This window comes from Dermochelys coriacea, chromosome 5 (genome assembly GCF_009764565.3).
Source record: "Dermochelys coriacea isolate rDerCor1 chromosome 5, rDerCor1.pri.v4, whole genome shotgun sequence".
In the NCBI taxonomy this organism is placed as follows: domain Eukaryota; kingdom Metazoa; phylum Chordata; order Testudines; family Dermochelyidae; genus Dermochelys; species Dermochelys coriacea.
The window spans coordinates 89,742,584-89,770,433 of record NC_050072.1 but is presented as its reverse complement, the minus strand read 5'-3'; the positions used below and the strand labels follow the sequence as shown (position 1 = coordinate 89,770,433).

Here is a 27,850-nt window from a genome sequence, read left to right as displayed (position 1 = left end):
ATGTAGGGCTAGAGAAAGATTATTATTTCCTTATCTCAAGAGAGAGAGTGTATCAGTCAGTCTGTCCCCCTCCATTGTTGAATTGAACAGGGGATTTCCCAAAGGCCTACAGGCTTTGGCTCACATGTAATATTTATCATGTATTGTTTGGTTTATTGTAAAGCTGTACAAGTAGCATACTTTAGAGAATATCTTTTAATCTATATAAAACGGTAATTTATGAAATGATGACCAAACCATGTCCATTCCTCATTTTTTCAAACAAAGTTAATATGTATAATACCAATGTCTCATTGCCAGTTGCAGATGTTTTTTATACTGGGTGTGAATATTCAGTAGTTTATATTCTATGAATTGTTTAACACAACTATGAAACAACCAAATAAGTAATGTAGACAGACTGTTTAATTTACAAACTGAGCAAGTTCAATGGGCATAAAATGTAGGAAACATTGTCCATATAACAGGGTACTCAGAAAGACAGGCAAGGTATTCAGTTCCAATGTACAGTATGTGAATTTCATAAACAGGAGAAATATTCATTTTGGGTTGTGTTATGATATTGTGTAACATTTTCAAAAGCACTTATGTCCCAGCTCCTGAGAGGTAATTAGGCTCCTAACTGCCACTGAGGAGAGAAAGGATGACCCAGCAGTTGGGGAGACATAGGAGAAACATAGGAGACCCATGTTTAATTCCTTGCTCTGCCATGGACTGCCTGTGTTGGACAAGTCACTTAGGCTGTCTATGCCTTAGTTCCCTATCAGTAAGGGATCCCAGAGAAGATAGGGACTGCTAGGATAATATCACCCATTGAAACATCATGAAATGATGCTCCTATGACTGAGCTGCTCACAGAATACATGGTCATAGAACTGCCCTTGAAATCAATAGCTAGGAGCCTACATACCTTTGAAGATATGGGCCTAAATGACTTCGAAGTCCTAATGGGACTTACCAGCTAAGTCATGTAGGTGCTTTGGAAAAGTCTCTCTAGACTTTTTCGAACAGTTATACAACACCCTACATACAGTACTGTTTTTAATTAAATTTCTCACTTGTTTTTCTTCACAAAACAGCAGAGTGATCTTTTAATACACAGTGCCTTTTGTACAACTGCTATCTGCATTCCTAAAACTTTGGCAAAACTTCTTCTGGAGTTAGAATTCAAATCTACTAACCCCAAATCTCTTACTGAAATGTAACTATTCCTTTCAAGAGAAGTCCAAACAATGGGAGATGCCAAAATTCATAGCTAGTGCTCTCATGCCTTAACTGTGTTTCTGCTGTCCTTGAGGCATCTGGCTCACTTTTCTCTCAATGTTTCATTTTCAGCAGTCAAAGTAGGAAGGACCTAGCAGTGTTGCCAAGTGTCACAATTGTGGAGTTTCCTCTATGGTTTTGGGGGGTTGGCTCATGATTTTTTGGAATGCTTTGGAGTTGGCAATCCTGACCTGGGTGACCTATTACTACCTTAGCCCCTGATCCTGCAAACCCTTATGCACATGCGTAAATGTAAGCATGTGAAATAGCCGCATTGAACTCAGTGGAATGACTTATTTACAGAGTTACTAGTGTGCTTCTGTAAGGCCTTGCTTTACAATTTCCATAGAACATAGTTTGTTGTACCTTACAGGAGGTGTGGTGTGTATTACATGACCGTGAAGAATGCTCATTGTTTCCTGGAGGTTGAAGTAATTATTTTAATGATGATGTTCAGTGTGAGAGGGGTTGAATATAGATATTAGTATGTAAACGTCAGAATCAACTATTTCTAAACACGTGTGTACACGCACATGCACACAAACACCATAACATGTAGTATGCTTTGCAGTGTTCCCTACTGTGCCTTTGAATGAAGATTCACAACAGTGCATAATTTGGTTTCTGTGCTGACATATGTGGAGAGTTAGGATTTTTCCTGTCTCGTCCTTCTGATGTAAGTCAGACTTTCAATGAGATTTTAACATTGTATTTTATGGAAAGGAGCTGCTATGCTGTACTATGTCAGTGCGTTGGCAGTATCTGGCATATGTCATTATATAGCTTTTTGTCACATGGCATCTTAAAGGAACTGCAGGAGTCATTAGGATCTATTTAGTGGTTGAATTAAGTGGTAGCATAGCTTTACCTCCTATCTTGCTTACACTACAGGGACATCCTCAGATCACATTTGGCCAACAAATGCAAATATATATTCACTCCTGCTGGTTTAAATAAGACTTCTGATATTTGATTGTTTCTTTATTGAATAGCTTTTTGGAACGCACAAACAAAACAACGTTGCAAAGTGCAAAGATTCTCACTTCCTAATTCTACACAAAATAAAGAGAAATTCTGAATGTGTAATGTTTTCCAAATAACTATCTAGATTCAAAGTCTTCACCTTCAGCTTTCATCTTCCTATAAACACAGGAATAAAGTTACCATACTGGAGGACAAACTAGTCCAGTATCCTGTCTCTGACAGTGATTCACATAAGATGCTTTGGAGGACTCTAAAGTCCTTTCCACTAATAAACTCTGTTCCTGCAAACTTCCAAAACCCCTATGCACAGATTCCCTTCATCTTCTAAAACCTCTTCCCACTATCTCCTCTGTCTCTAGCAAAATCTCTGTGTCCTACCACAAAAATCCAAAGCCCCTTCACAGATCAGGTGAGTCTTCCTAAAAGCATCAAAGCAAACAAACCTATGTTTGGAAATAATGCAAATTGTCTTATTTGTAAACAGTAAACAGGTCTAGCTATCCACCATTTGCAAGCTCAGTTTAAAGAAGCAAAAGCAGCTGTAGCATCCCATCTCTCTGTAACTGAGCCAAAGCCCATTGAAGTCAGTGGAAAAACATTGACTTCAATGTCCTTTGGATCAGGCCCTTAGTAAACTTCTTCAGTAAGCATGCTGGGCCAAATTCATCCAGAGCTGAATTTAGCCCCCAGAATTATAGTGTATGAAGCTAGGATTCACAATTTCACATGGTCTAAAAAGTTGATTTTGTTAGGGCCTCTTCCAGTTCCTTTTCAGGTAAGTTGAAAATGCGTTCAGGAACACCTCTTGAAGTCTGTCACTGTGGAATACCCACAACGGAATGAGCTGCAGGATGCATGCCTTACAAACAGTGGAACAAAAAAGCAAAACAAACAAACAAAAAGGGGAGGGATGGTTTAAAAAAAAGTCATTACAGGCAGCTATAAAGAAATCAAATCAGTGTTCACGTAGGTTATAATAATTAGCATTGAAAACTTTTGTGATACTGCTACAGTCAATATTTCAGTGGGGGGAGGGTTTTTTTTCAGTTTCCAACTGATGGAATCTACTCATATCAGTGCTTGTACCTAACTCCCACTACGGTTAATTGTTGACATATATAAGCATCAACAATTCACAATCAGCATTAAGCCTGTACAGAATTTTTCATTTGGGGCCTGACCCAAAACCCCATGAAATCAATGGGAAAACTCCAGTTGACTTCAGTGGACTTTGGGATCAGTCCCTGGGAGCCCTGTAATAATTATTAAATTTAATTACCAAGATCTCATGGGCTAAACAACCAAATGTCTCCTCTCCAACAGTTACATAAATCAGTGATTCTCTAACAAACTCCTCTGCAGTCTTTGTTATGAGATTGGGTTTTTGGTACATTGTCATTGGAGTAGAAACAGCATAAGGAGCCACCACCTGAAATAAAAGATCATTATTGACAATAATTAGTGCCTTTCATTTAGAAGGGTCCTTAACACATTATAGAAGGTACATGGAGCATCAGTGAAAGGGCAGCCACCTCTGAGGTGGAGTGAGAAGAGGAAGCTTTTGTTTCACAACAGTGAGGAGGAAATTTTAGCAGGGACACTGGGCCACCCAACGCTTCCACATGGGTGTCCAGCACTTCCTGGGATTGGGCTCTGTGACTGGACTTCAAATATTCATGAAAATGACGGCAATTAACAAAGATACTATATCACCTGTATGATAATTCCCTTTGCCTTATATTCTGCTTGAAGTGCTTTGGAAAACGTGCATACAAAAGCCTAGAATAACAAAATTGAATAAACTTAGTCATAAGGAACTGAAATTACTTGTGTGCAAACATGCATGCATATAAACACATACCTCTTACCAAAATGACCCAACTATCATCCAAGCTAGAGCACAAATATGTCTGCAAAATCTAGCAATGAGTTATTTAGTGCATCCACCTGCTGTACCACATTTAGAAAAGGGGGGCCTGAATCTGATCCCACAGGATCTTCTACACAGAAAAAGTTGTACCCATATTCCAGCACAAGTCAGACATGAAACAAGTGCTAGTGTACAAGGGACTCAAAAGTATCCCAGGTTATGAAAATGCAGTTTTGAGGACACAGTGGTAAAAAAGCCTGGGCTGTGTTTACACCAGTTGCTAGCATAGGTGCACTTGTACCATTGCTGGAATAGAACACATTCTTCTTTTGACACATGTGCTGAGACATCCACCCCACATCAGGCCTGCAGGGGGAAATTAGGCCAATAACCTATAGGCTGCACCTGGAGGAAACCTTGGGTGTACGAGGGCCTACTTTCAGATAAGTCCAGCTCAGGGGAGGAGCTGGGCAGGATCTATAAAGAAAGGAAGGAGGTGGGTGGAGTGGGTAACCTGCAGTTGCGTTTCCTGATATAAGGGTAGGGTTGCCAGGCATCTGGTTTTTGACTGGAATGCCTGACTGCTAAAAGTCTGGTCGGCAGCACAGTGGGGCTAAGACAGGCTGCCTGACATGGCTCCGCATGGCTCCCAGAAGCAGCCGGCATGTCTGCTTTCTAGGCACAGGGGCAGACATGGTGGCTTTGAATGCTGCTCCTGCCCCAAGAGCCGGCTCTGCAGCTCCCTTTGGCCAGGAACTGCAACCAATGGGAGCTGCGGGGGGAGGCATGGGCAGCATGCAGAACCCCCTGGTTTCTCTGCCCAGGAGCCAGATATACCGGCCATTTTCAGGAGCCGCCTGGCCAGAGCCCCCACTTTGAAAAAATCCTTCCTGCATTCCAATCCTCTGCCCCAGCTTGGAACTCTCTTCTGCATCCCAACCCCAGCCCTGAGTCCTGTCTCACACCCAAACTCCCTCCTGCACCCTGCAGGTTTAAAACAAATAAAAGGAAGTTCTTCTTCACTCAGCGCACAGTCCACTGTGGAACTCCTTGCCTGAGGAGGTTTTGAAGGCTAGGACTATAACAGGGTTTAAAAGAGAACTGGATAAATTCATGGAGGTTAAATCCATTAATGGCTATTAGCCAACCCCCTATCCCAGCCCTGTGAGGGTTGGGGAGAGCAATTGATGGAGGGAGAAGGGATGGAGTGAGCAGGGGTGGGATCTCAGAGAAGGGGCAGGGCAGGGGTGAGTTCCCAGGGCAGGAGTTGGGGCAAGGGTGTTTGGTTTTGTGCGATTAGAAAGTTGGCAACCCTATACAAGGGGGAAGAGTGGTAAGCTGCAAGGAGAGAGTAGGAAGCAGTCCAGGGAAGAAGCAGTAAGGGCTGGAAGAGTAAAAGCCCAGAGCTGCTGGGTTGAGGGTCCCTGGACTGGAACCCAGTGTAAAGGGTAGGTCCAGGTTCCCCTACCAGCCACTGGAGGAGTGGCACAGAACAGGCAGCAAGGAGCAGACTGCACCTGGGACAGTTTGCCTTACCATACCTTAGATGGGGGAGAACTTTAATGTGAGTTGACTGGCAGGCTAAGCTATGAAGAGGAAAGTGCTGCAGCCCAAGAGCATGAGAGGCTAGTGAGTGAGTGAGAACAACGACTGACTGAGTAACTACAGGAAGGGTTTTAAGACCAGATAGCAGAGCTAATTCCCCATCTGAGCCACAAGGAGGCACTGCCAAGTGTGAGTAGTGCAGTCCCTGGGCCAATGCATGTACAGTAGAGTAATCACTGTTTCCACTCGAGTTAGTCCCAATTTACTGTTGTGAGTGAAATCCGAATCAGGGCTGGAATTTGGACATATTTGTGTTGCTGCTGTTCAAATGTCTTGCCAAAAATCATGAGTCAGGCTCCATAACATCATGAGCCTGGCTTACAAATAATTAGACTTTTAAAAATAGTAAGTTTGGCGGAGGAAAGAGATATATACTTTCTGTTGCTTGATCCTTTAGTGTTTTAGTGTTTCCAGGCTTCTCTCCATACCAGAAGGGCTAGAAACTTGGCTTTCATTTAAAAAAAAAAAAAAGTAGTTAAGAGTCTCACATAATCTCAGGTTTCAGAGTAGTCTCAAGATTTCAGGAGCTGGGGCATGGAGACACACCAAATATCAAGTGACTTGGCAACACTGAGTCGTTCATCAGTAATTAGATAAACAAAATCAGTGTTGAAGACAATGCTTTATGGTGCTTTTTAGATATTATGCAGAGGGCAACTGGTGTTTTACACCTCAATATTCTCGTTCCAGCATCTGAAAATTTACTTATGAGCCATGAGAGGAAAGGTCCCTTTTTAAACTGGAATTAATTATATATAGTGGTAGACGATAAATCATTTGTATGTTTTTTTTGGCCCATAATGCCATTTTAATCCCTAAATAGAATTGAGGTTCACTTTATTTAAAAAATAAAAATCACCAAAAGGCTAGATAGCTGAATGAGCCATTCCAGGCACCAGAGAATAAGGGTTGCATTTTGTGTGTGTGATTCTCAAGTAGAGGCTGGTAGACAGGCCCTCTGAAAAACAAGAGAAGAGATTCGAAAAAAACCTGAAAATTAAAGATATCCTCTCCATTTTCTGTCACATATTGTAGTTCTCTTTATCATGTAACAGTGACAAGAGCCAAATTCAAAAACTCTGGAGTAGAGAAGAACCCAAGCCTGGAAGTGTGGCTCTGGATTGAAATCCATATTTCATGGACCCAAATTGCAAAATTAAGATCCACAGATGAATCTAGATCCCAACGTACCCATAGTTCAATATTGTTCCTGTTGGGACCATCTCTAGTCTGGAAACTTTGGGCCTGATTTCTGCCTTGCACCTTGTATAGTATGTTACTCCTGTACAAACTGAGCAAAACTGGGTGTAAAATACTATCATGTCAGAATTCTCCACTCATTTACATCAATGGTAACATTTTTTACACCCACTTTGCACAGATCAATGACTATGCAAAGTGCAAGTAGAGAAGACGGATGGTTTGGTTTTTAGGATACTAGCCTAGGACTTGATCTGGGTCCGAGTCCCTGCTCCACCACAGACATCCGTGTAACAATGGGCACGTCACAGCCTCTCTGTGCCTCAGTTTCTCATCTATAAAATGGGGATAATAGGGAAATGCTATCTTACAAGGGTCTTGTGAGTATTAATATATTGGAGTGTGAGGTTCTCAGATATATGGTCTCTGTTTCCATAATAAGTACCTAAAAAGAAACATGCCAGTCGGTCATCAGAAATTTTTAGATAATGCTGACCACGTTTTTTTCAATCTAAAAATATTTTATTTGAATTTGATTTCACTTTTGTGTAGAGCCATGAGAAACTTAGGCAACCAAAAAACCCCACCTAAAAATTCAGGTTTCAACGTAGCTGAAACTTGGGCTAGATTTGTGTAGTTTTGTCTGGGTTTTGAGGGAGCTTGGGTGGAATGTCACCCAAACAAGAGCTGAGTTTCAGCATTTTATGGTTTTGAATGAAAATCATGAAAGTGAATCATATCAGTATGAAGTTAAAATTTTGGGAGTTTTAACTCAAAGTGAAGCCTCCAAATGAAACACAGGCAAGGCAACCCCTACCTGCTGATGGTGGGGCAGCGGAGTGATGGAAACTGGGGGGGCCGACCCTGCCCGCCGTCCCTCCCCACGCATCTCCGATCTCAATCCTTCCACTACACAAAATTTTACCCTCCACAAAATCTGTCACATTTAGTGCATCTTCAGTCTTGAGTAAGCCAGTTAGCCTGTCCCTACAGAAGTTCACAATTGCCCTATTCTCTGCTTTAGTTTAAAGGGATACTATGAATATTGTAGTGGTGGTGTTTAATTGTATCTGAAAATATCACAATATTAGTCAGATTCGCAGCTAGTGCATTGCTTCCATAGACTTCAACGGAGCTACACTGATTTACACCAGCTGAGGATATGGTGTTTTGGGTGAACATTTCAGCAACCCTGATTTACAAAGCAATATGAAAGACTTACTTTAGAAGCCGAATATATAGTATATAATGGACAAGGAAAGGTGCCCAAACCAGAAGAAAGGTTCAGAATAAGTCCTTTTCGTCTGAAATTAAAATTAAATTGTTAAATTAAATTTGCCTTTTGCTATATTACAGTAGGATCTGGGTCCTGCACTAGATTAAAACTGCAGTCTTTTCCTCTAGAAGGCAGAACTTTTCTATTATACAAACAGAATAGGCTACATTCTCAAAGAGAGTCTTTAGAGCTTAATTAGACAGAAGATTGTAGAAGTGTAATTTAAGTGAATAGTGCAACTGGAACCATGGGGGATTTTGCATCTGAGCATGAATATTGTCAGATATTTGAAAAATTCAGAGAAAAGAATTTATGCTTATAACTGCTCCTTAACCAAACCATTCCTCTTCCCACTTCCTTCATTTGTGCCTTAATTTTCCCTATACGCAATAAAAAGCATCTCTCAGCTATTTTCATAATAACCAAAGGGAAAACTAGTAAAAGATAAAAGCTTGTCTTTATTGTTGCTGAAACAAAAAAGTTTACTGTATCCTAAAATAAAAATTTTCTCCTCACCCTTCTTAAATTCTAACAGCTGGAAATTTAATTATCAAAATTATGTCTTAAATATATGTTCCCTTGAAACAGATAAGAAAAGGAACCCTTTACTCATGGAGCTGAATTAATTGCTCTTAGTAAATCCAGTTATTGTAACTTATCTTTAACACTTAAATACTTACTATTCCAAACTCTACAGCTACCTTTAAAAAATACTTATGTGCGTAAAGACATTTGAATGCTTAATTAGACTCATAAAAGGCAGGTTTACATATGCTATACAAGCATATCTTTTTTGTAAACTTAACCCAGTATATTATATCTTCTGATCTGCCCTATATTTTACTTTTTTGTTACAGTTCCTACCAGTTGTTCACACAGCAACGGGAGAAATAAATTATACTGAGCATTGACACACCAAGAACTTGAGTAGTTATTTCAGAACTAATTGGAGCTAGCAAGTATTTGCTAGAATTAGAACCCACAGAAAGCTTAAGGGAAAAAATGGAGTTTTACCTTGGCTCCATTTGTTTCAAAATTATCTGTGTCATCTACAAGAAATAAAAGAGCTATGAGTTACATTCCCTCTCCCTGTGCTTTGTGTCTTTTTTGTTTTTGTTTTGTTTTGTTGTTGTTTTTAAACAGAGAAAATGTGCTAACACCTTAAGTTCTGAAAGCACAGGGCGTCTGAGCCAGAGCAGGTAGGTTAAAAAAAATACTTTGAAATTTTGGGGAAAGACTACAAATTTTACTGGCACAGATTAGAACACATTGAGTTGAATTGTTGTCCAAAGTTTCCAAGGGTCAGTTTGATATGCAACGTTCTCCAGCTTATGCAAATCTTCTCCAAAGTATCTGAATTTCATGAGTCTGTAATATTGGATCAAATATCTCAGTCTGTTTCTTGGTATTTCAGCATTTCCACTTCTGGTCCCAACTAGGATCAGAAAGTGCAAAAACACAATGTTTTTCCTTATCTTTTCAACTTTTTCAAACCTCAGCATAAAAGCTTTAGGTTCATTTTGAATTTCAAAGCTTTGTGTTGGATCTTAAATATTCAGTCACCCATCTCTATCACTCTAACCCTGTTTTAGCAAAGCACTTAGTTATGTGCTCAAGTCCATCCCTATTTAGTGAAGCACTTATGCACATGCTTAACATTAAGTATGGTCTTGAGTCCCTTTGAACTCAATGGGACTCCTCAGTGTTCAAAGACTTACACATGTGCTTAGATTTTAAGGAGAAGAGCCTTGATAGACAACTTACAAAGAAAGGAAAGGCTAACACTGTAAACTAGTGCAGATAAACATACTGGTGCTTAGTTCCGGTCAGTAGCGTGAAGGGGGTGAGAATGTGCATGCGGGGGTTTAAGCCTCATTTTCAAATTGGAATTTATGGAAGAAAGGATGGAAGCATTTCGTGTCTGAGTGGGTGAAGGGAGAAGGTGCCAGTCATAATGGACAAAGTGAAAAAAGGTCGAGAGATGAGTGGTTGGCAGACATCAATATGGAAATTTGCCATGAAGTTTCACTGGAACAAGGAGGGCAGAAGAGAGAGACTATAGCATCCGATGAAGTGAGCTGTAGCTCACGAAAGCTTATGCTCAAATAAATTTGTTAGTCTCTAAGGTGCCACAAGTACTCCTTTTTTTTTTGCGAATACAGACTAACACGGCTGCTACTCGGATACAGTATCAATGAAAGCAGATGCCACAAGGGACATCCTGTCCCTATCCAATACAATGGCAAAAATTCCATTAAATTCACTGGAGCCAGGATTTCACCTCAGGATGTTTAGAGCTTGCAGGAGGTCAAGAGCTTACATATGATCAGGACAAAAATGAGAAACCAGCAGAAACATTTGAAGAGAGGATGGATCTAGTCAGAGACATGATTAATTCTTGTACCCGCATTTGGAATAGACTGAAGGGGGCATGTGGCTTTGTGAGAGGCCAGAGAGGTGGAGGTTGCAGTAATTAGGGGAAGGCATCATCCAGGCCTAGAAAGGGAATTATTGTGGTGGAGGGGTAGAGAAGAATAGGCAGATTTTATGGAAGTTTTATAGAAAGAAATGGCAGAAATAAATAGTTTATTTTAGTTGAACAATATGAAAGGATTTATACATCAAACCTTGAAGAAGAAATCATTTGCCTAACCAGCTAACACGGCTTACTTTGGCTTGTCCCACTTCTACACACTTGAATTTAGCCTTTTAGCTGCTCCCCCCCTCCCCCAAGAATTATTTTGGGGTTTGTGCTGCATTTTAAAATCCAGACACCTTTCAAGAAGAGAGATTCTTTGGTAAGCAGTCAAAGCAATTCTTTGAGAAAGTATGTGGTGTGATCAAACAGGTCAAACTGGGGGAGGTAGGTATGTTAGATAGGGGGAGGAAACTCTCAACAATTAAAGTGGAAAGTCTGTCGATAAAGGCCTCTCTTGTCATGTTTATAAAGATATTAGTTAAGGTTGAGATGAGCTATGAAGCATTTAGTTGTAGCTCAGGTTAACATGTTGCCCCAAACAGCAGAGCAACAAACCTTAATCAGAGCTGGGGAGGTGGTGAAATACTAACTGTGCTTGAAAGGGAAGTAGCTAATCAAAATTAGAGCTGGCCACAGAACAGTTTTGTTTTGAAACAACTTATGAGGTTTTGAAATCTGTCTTCAGAAGATTTGCTCAATCTGCAATGAATATTTTCACAAGGTGGAATTGCATCACATCCATTTTTGAAGCAAAAAATCAGATTTTCAATCTCTCTCTCTATCCGACCAGTGTGGACAAGAAGATTTCCTGTCAAAGATATTGTCAAAAAATTGCTACATTTTTTGCAAAACGTTTTGGTTTTGCCACAACAGCCTATTTAGACAACCAAAAATAGTTTGTTGAGAACTTTCTGACCAGCTCTAATCAAAATGTTTCACACGTAGCAGAACCTAGCATGTTAATTAGACTCCTAAAATAATGCTTCTATTATGGCTCAGGATGAGCAGCTAAGAAGCCAGCCAAAATGCAAGGAGATAAGAAAACTCATTGTCACTGTTTGAAACAACATCTTTCTCTGGTATAAATACATTTATTTCTTTATACACTGAATGTGTGTTGTACATACCTTGGTAACAGAGATAATGTTGCAATTGATGAGTTTCTGTTGGAAACAAGAAAATAATGCAAATTTAAACACATTTTGAGGCGTCACTTAGCTGGCATTTATAACATGAGGATTCAGTTTGTGAAGACTTCTAACAGAACATCCAGGGTAAAAATAATTCAAAAGGAGGCTGCAAAAATGCATGCATATTTACCAAGATTGTACATGCAAATATCTATTTTCCTGCACAATTATCCAATTTGTCATTGTATGTTCATTTGTAAGTATGTTTAGTTAGGCCCCAGTTCTCCTTCCACTGAATTCAACAGTGCAACTTCCACTGACCTCAATGGATGCAGGACCTGTCCCTTAGTAAATGGAACCTCCGGCCCTAATTGTTACATTGCAAGAAAAAACAACAGTACTACAACATAATCCTACCTCATCTGAGTCTGCTCCATTAAGGAAACGGCATGGAAGAGGATTATGAAGCATTCCAACATTGTTAACTAGTCAGGAAGAAAACAGAACAAGAAGAACTATATTTGGATGAAATGCATAGTTTAGCTGGTTAAACAAAAGGTTTCTCCTTAAAATGCTTTTAAGCTGTATGTGAAGAGAAATGCTACGTTAGTGACCCATCTTGTTCCCACTGAAACCATAGCCATTGATATTGATCTCAGTAGAAGTAAAATCAGGCTATTACTGGATTTTTTTGATTCATTAAAGGATACTTAAAAATACTTTGTTCCTATTCATATCACTCCAGTTAGCTTTAACAAAAAGTTCATTTCTAGCGGCTTTCAGGTTCAATTCCACACAGCTGTAAAACAAATGCTGAAAATGAATTCATTGAGACTAAACAGGCAAAGTCACCACATAAAATGGATACTACTCAGCAGGTGGTAGATTGGCTTAGATGGTAAATAAATTACTGTACCCTATTAGAGAAATAGGGAACCCAGAGAGAGTGCCTTGATTCACCTCTACAACCTGTATAATAAACAACCAAAATCAGTTTATTAAGCAAGTGCACACTTAGTTTTAATAACATCTGCATGTTAAAAACAGCTGTTAGTATCATATACACCATGTTCTAAAACAAGTGATGCCAATTTGTAGTTCCATAGTAAGCTGCAATTACTTAAATGCATTTGTATTTATATAATGTATTATCAAAATACTCTTCAATTAGTGGGTCTAATTAACTTACCCAAAATGCCAATTTCTAAGCCTTGAAGACTTTCTTCGATATTCTCATATATGTAATCTTTTGTAAAGTCAGCTTGTATGATCTTCACATTTCTACCTGTGGCCTGTTCTGTAATTAACAACACAAAATGTCTTTATATATAAATAGAGAGAATTGCAATCAAGAGGAATGAGCCAAAGAACTTGGTTCACCCTTTTGTATTGCACTCTATACTACATACTACTTCAACTCCCTTGCTTTTTAACAGTAATCAAAATATAAGCAAAAGGCACTTTTTGTAACACATTTTTTAAGGAAAATGTAGGGTCAGTTTCTGCCCTGAAATCTGTGGGAGCACTGCCTAAATATCAAAATTTAGCCCCCTAACTATAAATAATGCAAAACTTCTAACATTTCCCCCAATTATTTTGATGTTTATAAGAGAAGGGTTGCAATTTATTGAAAAAGAACATGCTGACAGATCTTTGATGTAAACTCTGTTTTATACAATTATTTAAAAAGTTTGTTTCTTTGTAAGATGAACATTTTAACAAGCAGAACTGGACTTTGCATTTTGGGGACAGGTTGTGAAACAATATTTTTCTGCCTCCCTCTGAAATATAGCCTATTTGTGTTATTCATAATTACACCACTGTAAGATGGGCCAGCCTAAGGATTTTGGGAAAGATTATTGAGGCAACACCTCATCTTTGACTCATTTTACATAAAAGGGAAATGGGAGAATCTATAGTCTCTCCCTCTGCCCAACACCTACCCCTCCTCCTGCAGAAGTGGAATTCAGCTGCAGAATCTCGTCTTGAGTTGTTTGGTTTATATCCCGTTTACATTTTCAATGCTGTCTTCACATAGAAGAGAGGCTGACTGACTGACTTCACAAATGAAAGCTGAAATTCTCCGTTGGAGAGCTCAAATTATAACTCTGCTAACAAGGGGGCTCACATGAGAAATATTTACTACTAAACCTGCTTTCAGGTTTCATGATCATCTTGAACCTCCGACCAGGTTTGTTGAAAGATTTGCTAAGTGAATCTAGGACTAGTTGAAAGGCTTTCTCCTCCTCCCTTTCTTGAATGGTGATCTGAACACATACATTTGTCAACAATGGAAATGCAGAGACCATTTCAGGTGCACACAGACTCCAGAAAGTCTAGGAGCTTCCTTCAGTGAAATTGAAACTGATTCTATAGCTATACAGAATTGGACTTTGTATCTAACTTTCCTATGTGTTTCTTTTATGTCATCCGCTAGTGTCATCAGAGCTTGGCCTTTTGGTGGGGGGAGAAGGGAGAGACCCTAATTTCCCCAGAAATTGCAAGTTTGTAATTCCACTTCATTTATCAGCATATCTTCAGATTTGGCAAGAGATTGCTTCTTCTGTATATCTGAGCTCTGCTTGGGGCAGGACAGCAGGGAGGCTGTCAGGAAGCCAGTTATGGCTCCGTGATTCTGCGGACCGGACTGTGCCAGGCCTGGCATGAGTTAGAGAACCAGTGTTATGGAGTGGAGCAGAGCTCCAACCTGTTCCCTCCCTGCCCCCGCCCAGTATGCTGTAGGGTGAGAATGGCTGGTGCAGGAGCCAGCTCCATCAGGTTTATGCCAGCTGAATTCCTGCAACTGAGCAGCACAAAGGAGCCTGAGCTAATTGCAGAATTTAGCCCTAAATGTACAGGGAAAGACTCCAGCAGCAGCACTTTTCCTCACTACAGTGAAAGTCTCAGGCGGCATGGAGCTGACAAAGCCTTTCTCTGCTGCCTCCCCTCTTCCAGAACCTTTCGCTGACAGATGTAGCTGCACACCATAGTGTGGAAAGGGACCCTGGCAACTTTGGTCAGGACTGCTGACAGGGCCATTAAAAGTCCATTTGGCCATAGCGGGGCTGGCTGGCTCCCTGCCAGGGTCCACGCAGCTCCCACGAAGAGACCGGCATGTCCCTCTGGCTCAGGAACGGTCCTGGGGGCTCCACATGCCTCTGCCCCCAGGGTCTGGGAGCCACCTAAGGTAAACACTGCCTGGAGCCCGCGCTCCAAATCCCCTCCGGCACCCCAACCCCCTGCCTAAGCTCAGAACCCTCTCCTGCACCCAAACTCCCTCCTGGAGCCCACACCCCAAACCTCAGCCTTGAGCTCCCTCCTGCACTCCAAACCCCTTGGCCCAGCCTGGAGCCCCCTCCTCACCCTAAGCCCCTCACGCCCGGCCCCACCCCAGAGCCCTCACCCCAACCCTCAGCCCCAGCCCAGTGGGGGAGAGCGAGTGACAGAGGGAGGGGGTTTGGAGTGAGTGGGGGGTGGAACCTCAGAGAAGGGGCAGGGCAGGGGTGGGGCTTCGGGGAAGGGGCAGGCAGGGCAAGGGTGTTCGATTTTCTGTGGTTAGAAAGTTGGCAACCCCTATGTGACATCTAGCTATACATACTTTACACACTGCCACCCCATGGTTTATAGTGTAAACATAGCCTTCGTTTTGTGGTTTGATCAATGTTTTACACACACGACACAAAATGTGTTACATTAGTAGCCTAATAGACATAACGGCTCTACTTGTTAGAGCTCTACTCTTCACAGACTCAATCTCTTTTTTTTCTCTCGAATCTTATCTTGATTTTTTTAAAGGCCTTCCTGTCTGTATAGGTGGAAATTTCACTCTACATTCCAACACTGGAGATAAATGTTTTTTTTAATTCTGGATTTCTGCCCATTTTGAATTCCAATTCTGGGAACTCCTATGGCACAACTATAACTCATGGGGCTGTATGTGTCAAAAGAGTAATCCTTTTCAACTCACTTCCTATACTGGAGGAGGAGGTGTTTGCTATTTGTTAAAATACTGGACTGAGAATAAGGAGGTGTAGGTTCAATAACCAGCGCTGCCACACATTTATGTGACTGTTTAAAAATTAATCTCTGTGCCTTCGCAAAGTTGTGTTCCTATCCATCAGTTGTGGATAATGATACTCATCTACTTCACAGGGCGGTATGAGAGTTAATGTTTTGTAAACACTTTAGGAACAGAATCCTGTGTCTCCTGAATCCAATGCCTTATTACACCATGCTGCCTGTCTCAGTTTTCTTCAGATTTAAACACTTACCAATTTCAGTGGCTACTTTCTGCAGTTTTTCAAGTGTTCTGCTTATCATAACAATATTTAATCCACGTTTTGCCAGCTACAAAAGATGTGTTTAAAATTATTAAAACCAATGATGTTCTGGTGATGAGAACATTACATGACTTTTTTAGCTTTCAAGACTCTGCATTTTATTTAATATTTCATTTACTTTCAAGTACCCATCGCTGTACTACCTGGAGACATGACAAAAATTAAAACCAAGCAACACATTAGTTAAATTGCACAAACATCCCCCTCCCTATATGATCCTGACCCATCATAACAAAACCCTCTGAGCATCAACCTATAGCCAAACAAAAGATTTACCAAAACGATGTCCCTTGAGCCCTTCTCTGAAAGGCTCTAATTAACTGACACAAGGAGAGCAATTCCACCTGATATTTCCAATTAGGGGCCTTCTGCTGTAGAACTGACTTCCCCATTAATTCACCAGAACCTGAATTTGTTGACCTCCAGGTCACTCTATAATATTTCATCTTTTTCCAACATGCTTTTTCCCCCGTGCCCTGAGAAAAGGGGCTAAATGGGCTGTATTGAATAGTGGGAGGGTCCTAACTTTGGGATGAGTTTTAAAAGGATTATATATTTTGGACTTTGGTTAGAATTTATATTATATAATATATATAGCATGTCCCCAAAACTTGAATGACAGAATTTTTAAGTAAAGTGAAGTAAATAAACAAGCAAGAGTTTTTGTGCACACAAAAGCACATCCATAAAAATGTTGGCAAGAATTTAGGTTTGTAGATGCAAACACTTCTTAACATAAGTCTGTTTATAGTTGGTGAGGTAATGTGAAAATAATGCAAAACAAATAGTCATATTCTCCCCTTATTCTTATGGCTTCTTGTAGTAACTCTTGGCCTAGCAGCAGTCAGTTTGCAGGCAGCCAGCCTAGAGTAAAGTGGGGTGATATGTAGCTCTCTGTTTTAAGGAGCAGCCTGTTTTGTCTCTCTCTCTCTCTCTGTTTTTGAGGTCTTGTGTGTTATAATTCTGAAGTCTAAGAAATAAAGTAGTGTTAGGTTGCAACCTTCCAGCAAGAGTATTTTGTTTTTATCTAACTTCTCTCTGTGTGTACATATATACCATGAACATAAACATTTCCACTCCCAATTAGAGCTTTGTGCACAGATTGAAAGGAGAATATGCCCCAGCTTGTGGAGTGTATGTTTTTAACAAGCTGAAGTTGCACTAGAGCTTGGGTGCATGATCAGAGGAGAGAGTTCAGCTGAAGCTAGAAAGCTGCCCACAGAAACAGGGAGAGGCAGAGTTAAATGAATGTGCACAAAGATAAGGCCAACTTCATCTGAAAGTACCAGGCTTTATTTAGAGAGTAAGAAACTAGCTGACAAACCCCACACACTGAAAAGGCATTCATTTCTGTAACTGACTCCCTGCAATGCTTTCCCCCTAAATCTATTTGAGGGAAACAGTTTGTTCCATTGAGCTTCCCTGAAACAATGAAAAGAATGTTAAGAAATAAGGACCTTTGTTTAAAAATTTGCTACATCGAGAGTATGAGGGGCAGATTGTCCACTAAACGTAGTGGAAACAACCATTTGCATTTTAAGCACAAAGACCATTCTCACAGTTCTGAGCTTTTGGAGACTCTTACATAATTGTCCGGTGCCACAAAGAGACATGCAAACACTTAGACACTGTGGCGTTTTGAAAGCTCATTTTAAGGGCTGCATTTGAAGTACTCAGGAAGAGAACTCTAATTGTCTATGTACTGGCAAATTTCCCTTTGTCCACATTAAGCTTGACTCAAGCTGTTTCCAATCCATTCGGAAGGCAACTGAGACATGGTCGCTGTTTCCATGGTCACTCATTCCAAGTTGTAATTTGGGGACCATTTAGATGGGTTTTTTAAGCATTCAGATCCATGCTAGTAATATAAATATCATCATCAAAAAACTGAGCTATTTTTCTGAGCTTCGGTTTTAATAAATGCGTTTCACTGATTTTTATTGCAGTTTGCTGAAAAAAGTAAATGATAATGATTTTCATTGCTAAGACCTTGCATGCCAAATTTCAGCCAAGAATAAATGTTTATGGCCAGCTAATAAACCCTAATAAACAGTGATCATTAGACAAGAGCAGGCATCATTTTAGTTTCTCTATAGCAGGCTGGAAATGTGATGTGATGATGACCAATTTTTAATGCAAAAGAGAGTTGGAAAATACCACTCTACTTGGGTTTGTATACTATGGCCTTTTCTGTATTGAGAAAATTCATTTTTAATCAGTCATGTTTAAGGGCAAAGTCATGTTTAACATTCTATTAGTAAAACATCTTTGTTAAAATACTTTCTAAGACAATGTATTTTCCTAGTACAGACCAGTGATGCAGCTAGAGAATAGAATTTCCCACTGCGGATGAGAGCAAGCCCCAGCTTCCAGCATTATGCAACATAAACCTGTTTGTATTAGGAAATCCTGACTCCCAGTGGTAAAGGATTTAAATGCTCATGAACTTCTGGGATTCCTAAAAGGCAAGATCATCATGACTACTTCCAGCAGTGACAAATGTCTAAGCATGTTGAAACAGGTTAATAGAAGGCTTAGGCACGCATTGTAGTGTGCAACGAAAGGCCTTCACACACATCAAACTAGTAAAAAAACCAATATGCCTTATAGTGCATTTTTGCAGCTTCCAGAATGAGCCAAGTTTTCAAATAGCTAGAGCCACATGCAAAACTGCACAGATTCTGGGCCTCATTTGTGCACGTTATTACTGCCGTTGCACACACAAACTGGCCATACTCAGACTAGATCATAAGAACTTAAAATTGCAGGATTATGATGATTTATGGAAAAGTTGTTCTAGATTTCTAGAAGTTTCTAAAAGCTATTAGATATTTTTTTTCTCTAAGGTCTATACAGTGAGATTTTTGGCAGGACTGCCATCCCCACTCATTATTTTTTCTTTTAATTTCTCACGGTTCAACCCTGTGAGACCTGTCTGATACAAATCTCTCAACAATTATGTGGCCCAGAGGAAGTAGGATAGGAGAGCAGGATTGCAAAAATGAAGCTCACCAAAAGGAGAAATGGATTCTGCAAAAATGCTTTAAAATGTTTCCTCCGGTGCTACTGCTAAAACAAACCTAAAATATTTGTGTCTGCAGAAGGATGTAATGGGAGACTCCTGCAACACTGTAAAATAGTGAATCAACTGGAATAGGGCAACTCAAGCTATAATTAATTTTCACCAGATTGTAAATAATATGCTAAGTTTTAACAAATCACACAAAGGTTTTCCCAAAACCAAAGCTTATATTATATGAAATTCCTCACTCTCAAAAATGATCTAATGAAACCCTGATTTAAGCAAATCAACCTTAAATGTTTAAAGATATGAAGCTATTAATAAACAAGGAAAGTTGTAGTCAAAAATTGCCCAGTTCAGCTGAGCCAGTGACCTCCAGAGACCTATGCTTTCACTTCAGCTCAGCAGGTTCAGGGTGTTTAGAAATGCTGAGCCACAAGCCTTACATAAATATGGGTCTTCATATTAGCCGAGCAAACTAGAGGTGCTCAGCCACTAATACTCACAGAAGTCTGTCCCTGGACATCATTCCAGGAAGACAGAAGTGTCAAGACTGTAAATTGCCAAAGGCCAGTACATTGACATGCTAAAAGTGCAGCGTAATGGTACATGTATGTACCAATGCTAAAAGTGCAGCGTAGTGACTTCACAGAGGCCTAAGACTTGACATAATCCCAGCAAGCTGTGGCTGCTGAGCCAGTAATTCTCAGAGACCTGTGCCTTGAGATCAATTTAGCAAGTCTGAAGCCTTGACATCAGCCCCCAAACTAGAGGACCTTACAGAAATCTGTTCCATGAAATCAGCCAGCAAGCTAGAGCCAAGTAACCTCAGAGCAGTCTCTGCCTTGATATCAGACTAGTCAGCTTGAGGAACTGAGCCAGTATTGTTACAGAGGCCCAAGAAGCTGGAAATGCTGATTCAAAGACCTCATAGGAGTCTGGACTTTCACATCAGCCCAACACGCTAGAGTGTTCATCCAGTGGACTCACAGAGGCCTGAAGTTTAATACAAATCCAGAAAACTATAAGTGCTGAGTCAATTGCTTCCACAAGCCCTGTGACATTAGCAAGCTATAACTGTCATGCCAGTAACACGATGCCTTTACATCAACCCAGAAAACAAGATGTGCTGAGCCAGGAACCCTCACAGGGGCCACCCCTCGCAGAGGTTGCGGATCTCTTGAGGCATCTAGATAAACTTATGGTGTAGTGCTGGGGAGAGCAGGTGCTCGTGGTACATGTAGATACAATGACATAGTGAAGAGTAGGAGAGACGTTCTGGAGGCCAAATTTAGGCAGCTAGGAAAGAGACTGAAATCCAGGACCTCTATGGTGGCATTCTCAGAAATGCTTCCAGTTCCATGTGCAGGACCAGGTAGGCAGGCAGGCAGAGCTTCGGAGTCTCAATGCGTGGATGAGATGATTGTGTAGAGAGGAGGGGTTTAGGAACTGGGGAAACTTTTGGGATGGGGGAGCCTATACAGGAAGGATGGGCTCCACCTAAACCAAAGTGGATTCAGACTGCTGACACTTAACATTAAAAAGTTTGCAGAGCAGTTTTTAAACTAAGAGATGGGGGAAAGCCGATTGCTGCAGAGGCGCACGTGGATTGGACAGAGACTTCTCTTAGAGGAGAGTCTATTGATAGAGATTCTCTAGGTTTTAGTCAGGAGGAGAGGATGAAAGAGGATAAAGGATGGGCCAGATCAGACAAGAAACATTCACATAAAAAAATCTGACACATCAGAAAAGGGCAGACAAATAAATAGTAACAAGTTTTTAAAGTGCTTGTACACAAATGCTAGAAGTCTAAATAATAAAATGGGTGAACTAAAGTGCCTTGTGTTAAAGGAGGATATTGATATAATAGGCATCACAGAAACCTGGTGGAGTGAGAACAATCAATGGGACACAATCGTTCTGGGGTACAAAATGCATCGAAGGACAGAACAGGTCATGCAAGGGGTGTGGGGGGGGAGGCACTATATGTGAAAGAAAATGTAGAATCAAATGAAATGAAAATCTTAAATGAATCCACATATTCCATAGACTCTCTATGGATAGTAAGTCCATGCTCTAATAAGAATATAACAGTAGGGATCTATTATTGACCACGTGAGCAGGACAGCGATAGTGACGATGAAATGCTAAGGGAGATTAGAGAGGCTATCAAAATAAAGAACTCAATAATAGTGGGGGATTTCAATTATCCCCATATTGACTGGGTACATGTCACCTCAGGACAAAATGCAAAGACAAAATTTCTCGATACTTTAAATGACTGCTTCTTGGAGCAGCTGGTACAGGAACCCACAAGAGGAGAGGTAACTCTCAATCTAGTCCTGAGTGGAGTGCAGGATCTGGTCCAAGAGGTAACTATAACAGGACCGCTTGGAAATAGTGACCATAACATAATAACATTTAACATTCCTGTGGTGGGAAGAACCTCTCAACAGCCCAACACAGTGGCATTTAATTTCAGAAAGGGGAACTATGCAAAAATGAGGAGGTTAGTTAAACAGAAATTAAAAGATAGTGACTAGAGTGAAATCCCTGCAAGCTTCATGAACACTTTTCAAAGACACCATAATAAAGGCTCAACTTAAATGTATACCCCAAATTAAAAAACACAGTAAAAGAACTAAAAAAGAGTCACCGTGGTTTAACAACCATGTAAAAGAAGCAGTGAGAGATAAAAAGGCATCTTTTAAAAAGAGGAAGTCAAATCCTAGTGAGGTAAATAGAAAAGAGCATAAACAATGCCAAATTAAATGTAAAAATGTAATAAGAAAAGCCAAAAAGGAGTTTGAAGAACAGCTAGCCAAAAACTCAAAAGGTAATAACAAAATGTTTTTTAAGTACATCAGAAGCAGGAAGCCTGCTAAACAACCAGTGGGGCCCCTGGACGATCGAGATACAAAAGGAGCACTTAAAGACGATAAAGTCATGGCAGAAATGGATGAATGAATTCATCTAAATGAATTCTTTGCTTCAGTCTTCACGGTTGAGGATGTTAGGGAGATTGCCAAACCTGAGCCGTCTTTTGTAGGTGACAAATCTGAGGAATTGTCACAGATTGAAGTGTCACTAGAGGAGGTTTTGGAATTAATTGAGAAACTTAACAAAAACAAGTCACTGGGACCAGATGGCATTCACCCAAGAGTTCTGAAAGAACTCAAATGTGAAATTGTGGAACTATTAACTATGATTTGTAACCAGTCATTTAAATCAGCTCCTGTACCCAATAACTGGAAGATAGCTAATGTAACGCCAATATTTAAAAAGAGCTCTAGAGGTGATCCTGGCAATTACAGACTGGTAAATTTAATGTCAGTATCGGGCAAATTAGTTGAAACAATAGTAAAGAATAAAATTTTCAGACATATAGAAGAACATAAATTGTTGTGCAAAAGTCAACATGGTTTCTGTAAAGGAAGATCACGTCTTACTAATCTATTAGAGTTCTTTGAGGGGGTCAATAAACATGTGGACAAGGGGGATCCAGTGGACATAGTGTACTTTGATTTCCAGAAAGCCTTTGAAAAGATCCCTCACCAAAGGCTCTTATGTAAATGAAGTTGTCATGGGATAAGAGGGAAGATCCTTTCATGGATTGAGAACTGGTTAAAAGACAGGAAACAAAGGGTAGAAATAAATGGTAAATTTTCAGAATGGAGAGGGGTAACTAATGGTGTTCCCCAAGGGTCAGTCCTAGGACCAATTCTATTCAACTTATTCATAAATGATCTGGAGAAAGAGGTAAAAAATGAGGTGGCAAAGTTTAGAGATGATATTAAACTGCTCAAGATAGTTAAGACCAAAGCAGACTGTGAAGAACTTCAAAAAGATCTCACAAAACTAAGTGATTGGGCAACAAAATGGCAAATGAAATTTAATGTAAAATAATGCACATTGGAAAAAATAACCCCAACTATACATACAATATGATGGGGGCTAATTTAGCTACAACTAATCAGGAGAAAGATCTTGGAGTCATCCTGGATAGTTCTCTGAAGACATCCACGCAATGTGCAGCGGCAGTCAAAAAAGCAAACGGGATGTTAGGAATCATTAAAAAAGGGATAGAGAATAAGACAGGGAATATCTTATTGCCCTTATATAAATCCATGGTATGTCCACATCTTGAATACTGAGTACAGATGTGGTCCCCTCATCTCAAAAAAGATATACTGGCATTAGAAAAGGTTCAGAAAAGGGCAACTAAAATGATTAGAGGTTTGGAATGGGTCCCATATGAGGAGAGATTAAAGAGGCTAGGACTTTTCAGCTTGAAAAAGAGGAGATTAAGGGGGGATATGATAGAGATATATAAAATCATGAGTGGTGTGGATAAAGTGAATAAGGAAAAGTTATTTACTTCTTCCCATAATATAAGAACTGGGGTCACCAAATGAAATTAATGGGTAGAAGGTTTAAAACAAATAAAAGGAAGTTCTTCTTCACTCAGCGCACAGTCAACCTGTGGAACTCCTTGCCTGAGGAGGTTGTGAAGGCTAGGACTATAACAGGGTTTAGAAGAGAACTGGATAAATTCATGGAGGTTAAGTCCATTAATGGCTAGGATTAGCCAATGATTAGCCAGGATGGGTAAGGAATGGTGTCCCTAGCCTCTGTTTGTCAGAGGATGGAGATGGATGGCAGGAGAAAGATCACTCGATCATTACCTGTTAGATTCACTCCCTCTGGGGCACCCGGCATTGGCCACTGTCGGTAGACAGGATACTGGGCTGGATGGACCTCTGGTCTGACCCAGTATGGCCATTCTTATGTTCAGAGATCTGTCCTCTGTTATAAACCCATAAGTGCAGAAGTGTTGAGCCAATACCCATATAAAGGCCTTTTGGCTTCAACCCAACAAACTAGAGGTGCTGAGGAGGAGACATCAGTGAGACCTGTGCCTTCACATCTGCCCAGAGAACATGAGGCACAGAGTCAGTAACCTCAGAGGAACTTATAGTTTGATATCAGTACAGCAAGGCAGAGGAGCCATGCCAGAAACTTCAAAGGTTCAGAGGTATTTAACCAGTAGCCTCACAAAATCCTGTGCCAGCCAAATGAAGATGCTGAGCAGTGAGCTCACAGAGGCCTGTGCCTGGCATCTGTCCTGTAGATTAGCTGAGCAGGGTTTAAATCAATAAGGCTACTTGTGGAGTAAGGTCCTATTCAGCATAAATAAAGATGGAAGAATCTGACTCTTATTCATACAACAAAAGCCAAAATAATTAACAAATGCTCCACAGTAACTGGTCAGTAACAGCCAAAGTTTCCAAAACCACACTCAAGCTGTTCTCCTCGTCCCCAGTAACACAAAGCAGCCATAAATGTGTTTTAATTCTCCTGTTAAGCTGGGTTTACAGTTGCTTTCTATTGCTCAAGTAGCACAAAGCAGGCAGTGTGCACTGAGACTGACACATAACATTTGCATGTGCACCTCTGTATGCATACAAAACCCACATTTGTGTGGGCAACACAGCATTTGTAACGACACATTGGTTAAATGTCATCCAAACACTCACTTATATGCACTGATCCCCAAGTTCCACGTGTAGGCATTTGCACTAATAAATGTGGCTTTGAAGATACAGTTGGGCATGCATGCTTATGCCTCCTAGTCTGCACATTCTTCTCCTAGCTGATCCCCTCCCCACAGCCGCCCACTCACTGAGAACTGGACCAAAGACAAGGGAGGGAGGAATGCTGCAGAGAATGAAACTGACCCACTCTTCTGCATGAGAAGGGTGTGATCCATGGGTCACGGGGGCTGGTTTGGACACAATAATAATAATTACCAATGAATATTACATTATAAATACTAGACACTTTTGTTTATGCTTTATATGTTCAAACAAACTACAATACTGACAACCCCAAATGTTCAAAACCATGCGTCAGGCCCTCAATGCCATAAGATTGGCTTAAAAATAATCCTTTTAATATGTTTTTTCTATGCCTTATGGTTTTTGTGCCATCAGATAACATTTTCAAGCTTTTCTCTGCAACCATGAAAACTAGAAAAAAAAATTTCAATTAAAATTGAGATTCTGTCATAAACATTTGTTTCCAGGAGCAGGGGCATGAAGTAACCCAGCATGGAACTTGCAATAAAACTGTGAGAGTTGGCTTTACTTACCTCAAAGGAATATGCTTTTCCAATTCCATCTCCTGCTCCTGTGACCACTAGGGGGAAAAAATAAATTTATAACCTGCTTTTATACGTCCTTTCATTATTCAATCTTTGTGTTTCAGAATTTCCTAAACACTAATGTCCAGTGCTCAAAGAGCTGGGCTAAAAGTGCAAACTTTAGTCTCTTTTTAGTTTTTTTCCAAGGAACCTGCTTCCACTAATCAGCGATTAAACACATTGTACAGAAAGTATGGCTTATAATTCCCCTTAAAGTGCAAGCAGAACAATAATTTGTACCAATGGTGTTTCATTCTAAATATTTCATTTATTGGCATTGTGACTTTTTCAACTAAGTATAATTATCACCTTATTTAGATCTTTTCAATGTCAAGGTATTTTAATAACATTGACTGATTAATCCTTATAGCAACCCTATTAGGTATAGTTAGATAACTGTTATCCCCATTATAGATGGAGAAACTGAGTCAGAGACAAGCCAACTACCAAATGCCTGTGGTTAGGAAGAAATTTCTTGTGTAGGCATGTTGTGGCATAATTGTCCATTATGCCGGCTTTGCATTTTTTCTGAACAATCAGTTTCTGAGCAGTTGGAGAGAGGATACCAAACCAAACCAATGGACTAAATTCTTTTCTGCAAAAGAATTTGAGCAAAATGTTCTAATCTCTGAGGAAGAGATTTTTCAGTGGCACAATGGGGCAGTTAGGAGCACAACCTGATTGAAAGTAATGGGAGGTGGATCTCTTGAAAATTCCAGCCTTATCCCATGTTTAAGTACCTGTCATGAATACCACCAGCCTGGAGGAATCTTCAGGTGACCTATAAAAATGCCACAGGTTTCCTCCTCACACCCACTAGTAGCAAAACCAAAAGGTGTAATGAATGAATCTGGTCCTGCCCCTCTCCACTTCTCCCCATCCTAGACACAGCCGGAGCTGAGTAGCATGCCAGGCCCTTTGCCTCTTCCCCACTCTACATGGCTCAGACCAGCCTACAGGTATGTTTACATTGCAATAAAACACCCTGCAGCTGTCCTGGGTCAGCTGATTCGGACTCAGGCTGTGGGCTATAAAGTTGCACTATAGCAGTTTGGACACCGGCACGTCCCGCCTTGCAGGGTCTCAGAGCCCAGACTCCAGTTTAAGCCTGAATGACTATAGCACAATTTTATAGCCCAGCAGCCTAAGCCTTAGTTAGCTGACCCAGGCCAGCTGTGGATTATTCATTGCAATAAGACATACCCTGCCTAGGTGGCCTCTAAATCACAATAGCAGGTGTAGGTTTCAGAGTAGCAGCCGTGTTAGTCTGTATTCGCAAAAAGAAAAGGAGTACTTGTGGCACCTTAGAGACTAACAAATTTATTAGAGCATAAGCTTTCGTGAGCTACAGCTCACTTCATCGGATGCATTTGGTGGAAAAAACAGAGGAGAGATTTATATACACACACACAGAGAACATGAAACAATGGGTTTATCATACACACTGTAAGGAGAGTGATCACTTAAAATAAGCCATCACCAACAGCGGGGGGAGAAAGGAGGAAAACCTTTCACGGTGACAAGCAAGGTAGGCTATTTCCAGCAGTTAACAAGAATATCTGAGGAACAGTGGGGGGTGGGGTGGGGTGGGGTAGGGGGGAGAAATAACATGGGGAAATAGTTTTACTTTGTGTAATGACTCATCCATTCCCAGTCTCTATTCAAGCCTAAGTTAATTGTATCCAGTTTGCAAATTAATTCCAATTCAGCAGTCTCTCATTGGAGTCTGTTTCTGAAGCTTTTTTGTTGAAGGATAGCCACTCTTAAGTCTGTAATCGAGTGACCAGAGAGATTGAAGTGTTCTCCAACTGGTTTTTGAATGTTATAATTCTTGACGTCTGATTTGTGTCCATTCATTCTTTTACGTAGAGACTGTCCAGTTTGACCAATGTACATGGCAGAGGGGCATTGCTGGCACATGATGGCATATATCACATTGGTAGATGCGCAGGTGAACGAGCCTCTGATAGTGTGGCTGATGTGATTAGGACCTATGATGGTGTCCCCTGAATAGATATGTGGACAGAGTTTGCAATGGGCTTTGTTGCAAGGATAGGTTCCTGGGTTGGTGGTTCTGTTGTGTGGTGTGTGTTTGCTGGTGAGTATTTGCTTCAGATTGGGGGGCTGTCTGTAAGCAAGGACTGGCCTGTCTCCCAAGATCTGAGAGAGTGATGGGTTGTCCTTCAGGATAGGTTGTAGATCCTTGATGATGCGTTGGAGAGGTTTTAGTTGGGGGCTGAAGGTGATGGCTTGTGGCGTTCTGCTATTTTCTTTCTTGGGCCTGTCCTGTAGTAGGTGACTTCTAGGTACTCTTCTGGCTCTGTCAATCTGTTTCTTCACTTCAGCAGGTGGGTATTGTAGTTGTAGGAATGCATGATAGAGATCTTGTAGGTGTTTGTCTCTGTCTGAGGGGTTGGAGCAAATGCGGTTATATTGTAGAGCTTGGCTGTAGACAATGGATCGTGTGGTATGATCTGGA

The 27,850-nt window shown here is 40.6% G+C and overlaps 1 protein-coding gene across 2 annotated transcripts in view; it reads right to left on the bottom strand.

Moving 5' to 3' along the window:
* Positions 1-2,236: 2,236 nt before the first annotated feature.
* Positions 2,237-27,850, bottom strand: part of HSD17B3 (hydroxysteroid 17-beta dehydrogenase 3) — a 36,511-nt gene continuing 10,897 nt past the window's right edge. The window contains exons 2-11 of one of the 2 annotated variants that reach the window (XM_038401975.1): positions 25,321-25,367; positions 16,079-16,154; positions 12,997-13,104; positions 12,225-12,292; positions 11,805-11,840; positions 9,213-9,247; positions 8,145-8,226; positions 3,961-4,026; positions 3,527-3,676; positions 2,237-3,106 (exon numbers count right to left, since the gene is read on the bottom strand). In XM_038401975.1, the coding sequence (XP_038257903.1) occupies positions 2,996-3,106; positions 3,527-3,676; positions 3,961-4,026; positions 8,145-8,226; positions 9,213-9,247; positions 11,805-11,840; positions 12,225-12,292; positions 12,997-13,104; positions 16,079-16,154; positions 25,321-25,367 (779 nt within the window). In that variant the 3' untranslated portion in view covers positions 2,237-2,995. The remainder of the gene's footprint in view (positions 3,107-3,526; positions 3,677-3,960; positions 4,027-8,144; positions 8,227-9,212; positions 9,248-11,804; positions 11,841-12,224; positions 12,293-12,996; positions 13,105-16,078; positions 16,155-25,320; positions 25,368-27,850) is intronic. The other variant, XM_038401976.1, reaches the window with a different exon arrangement.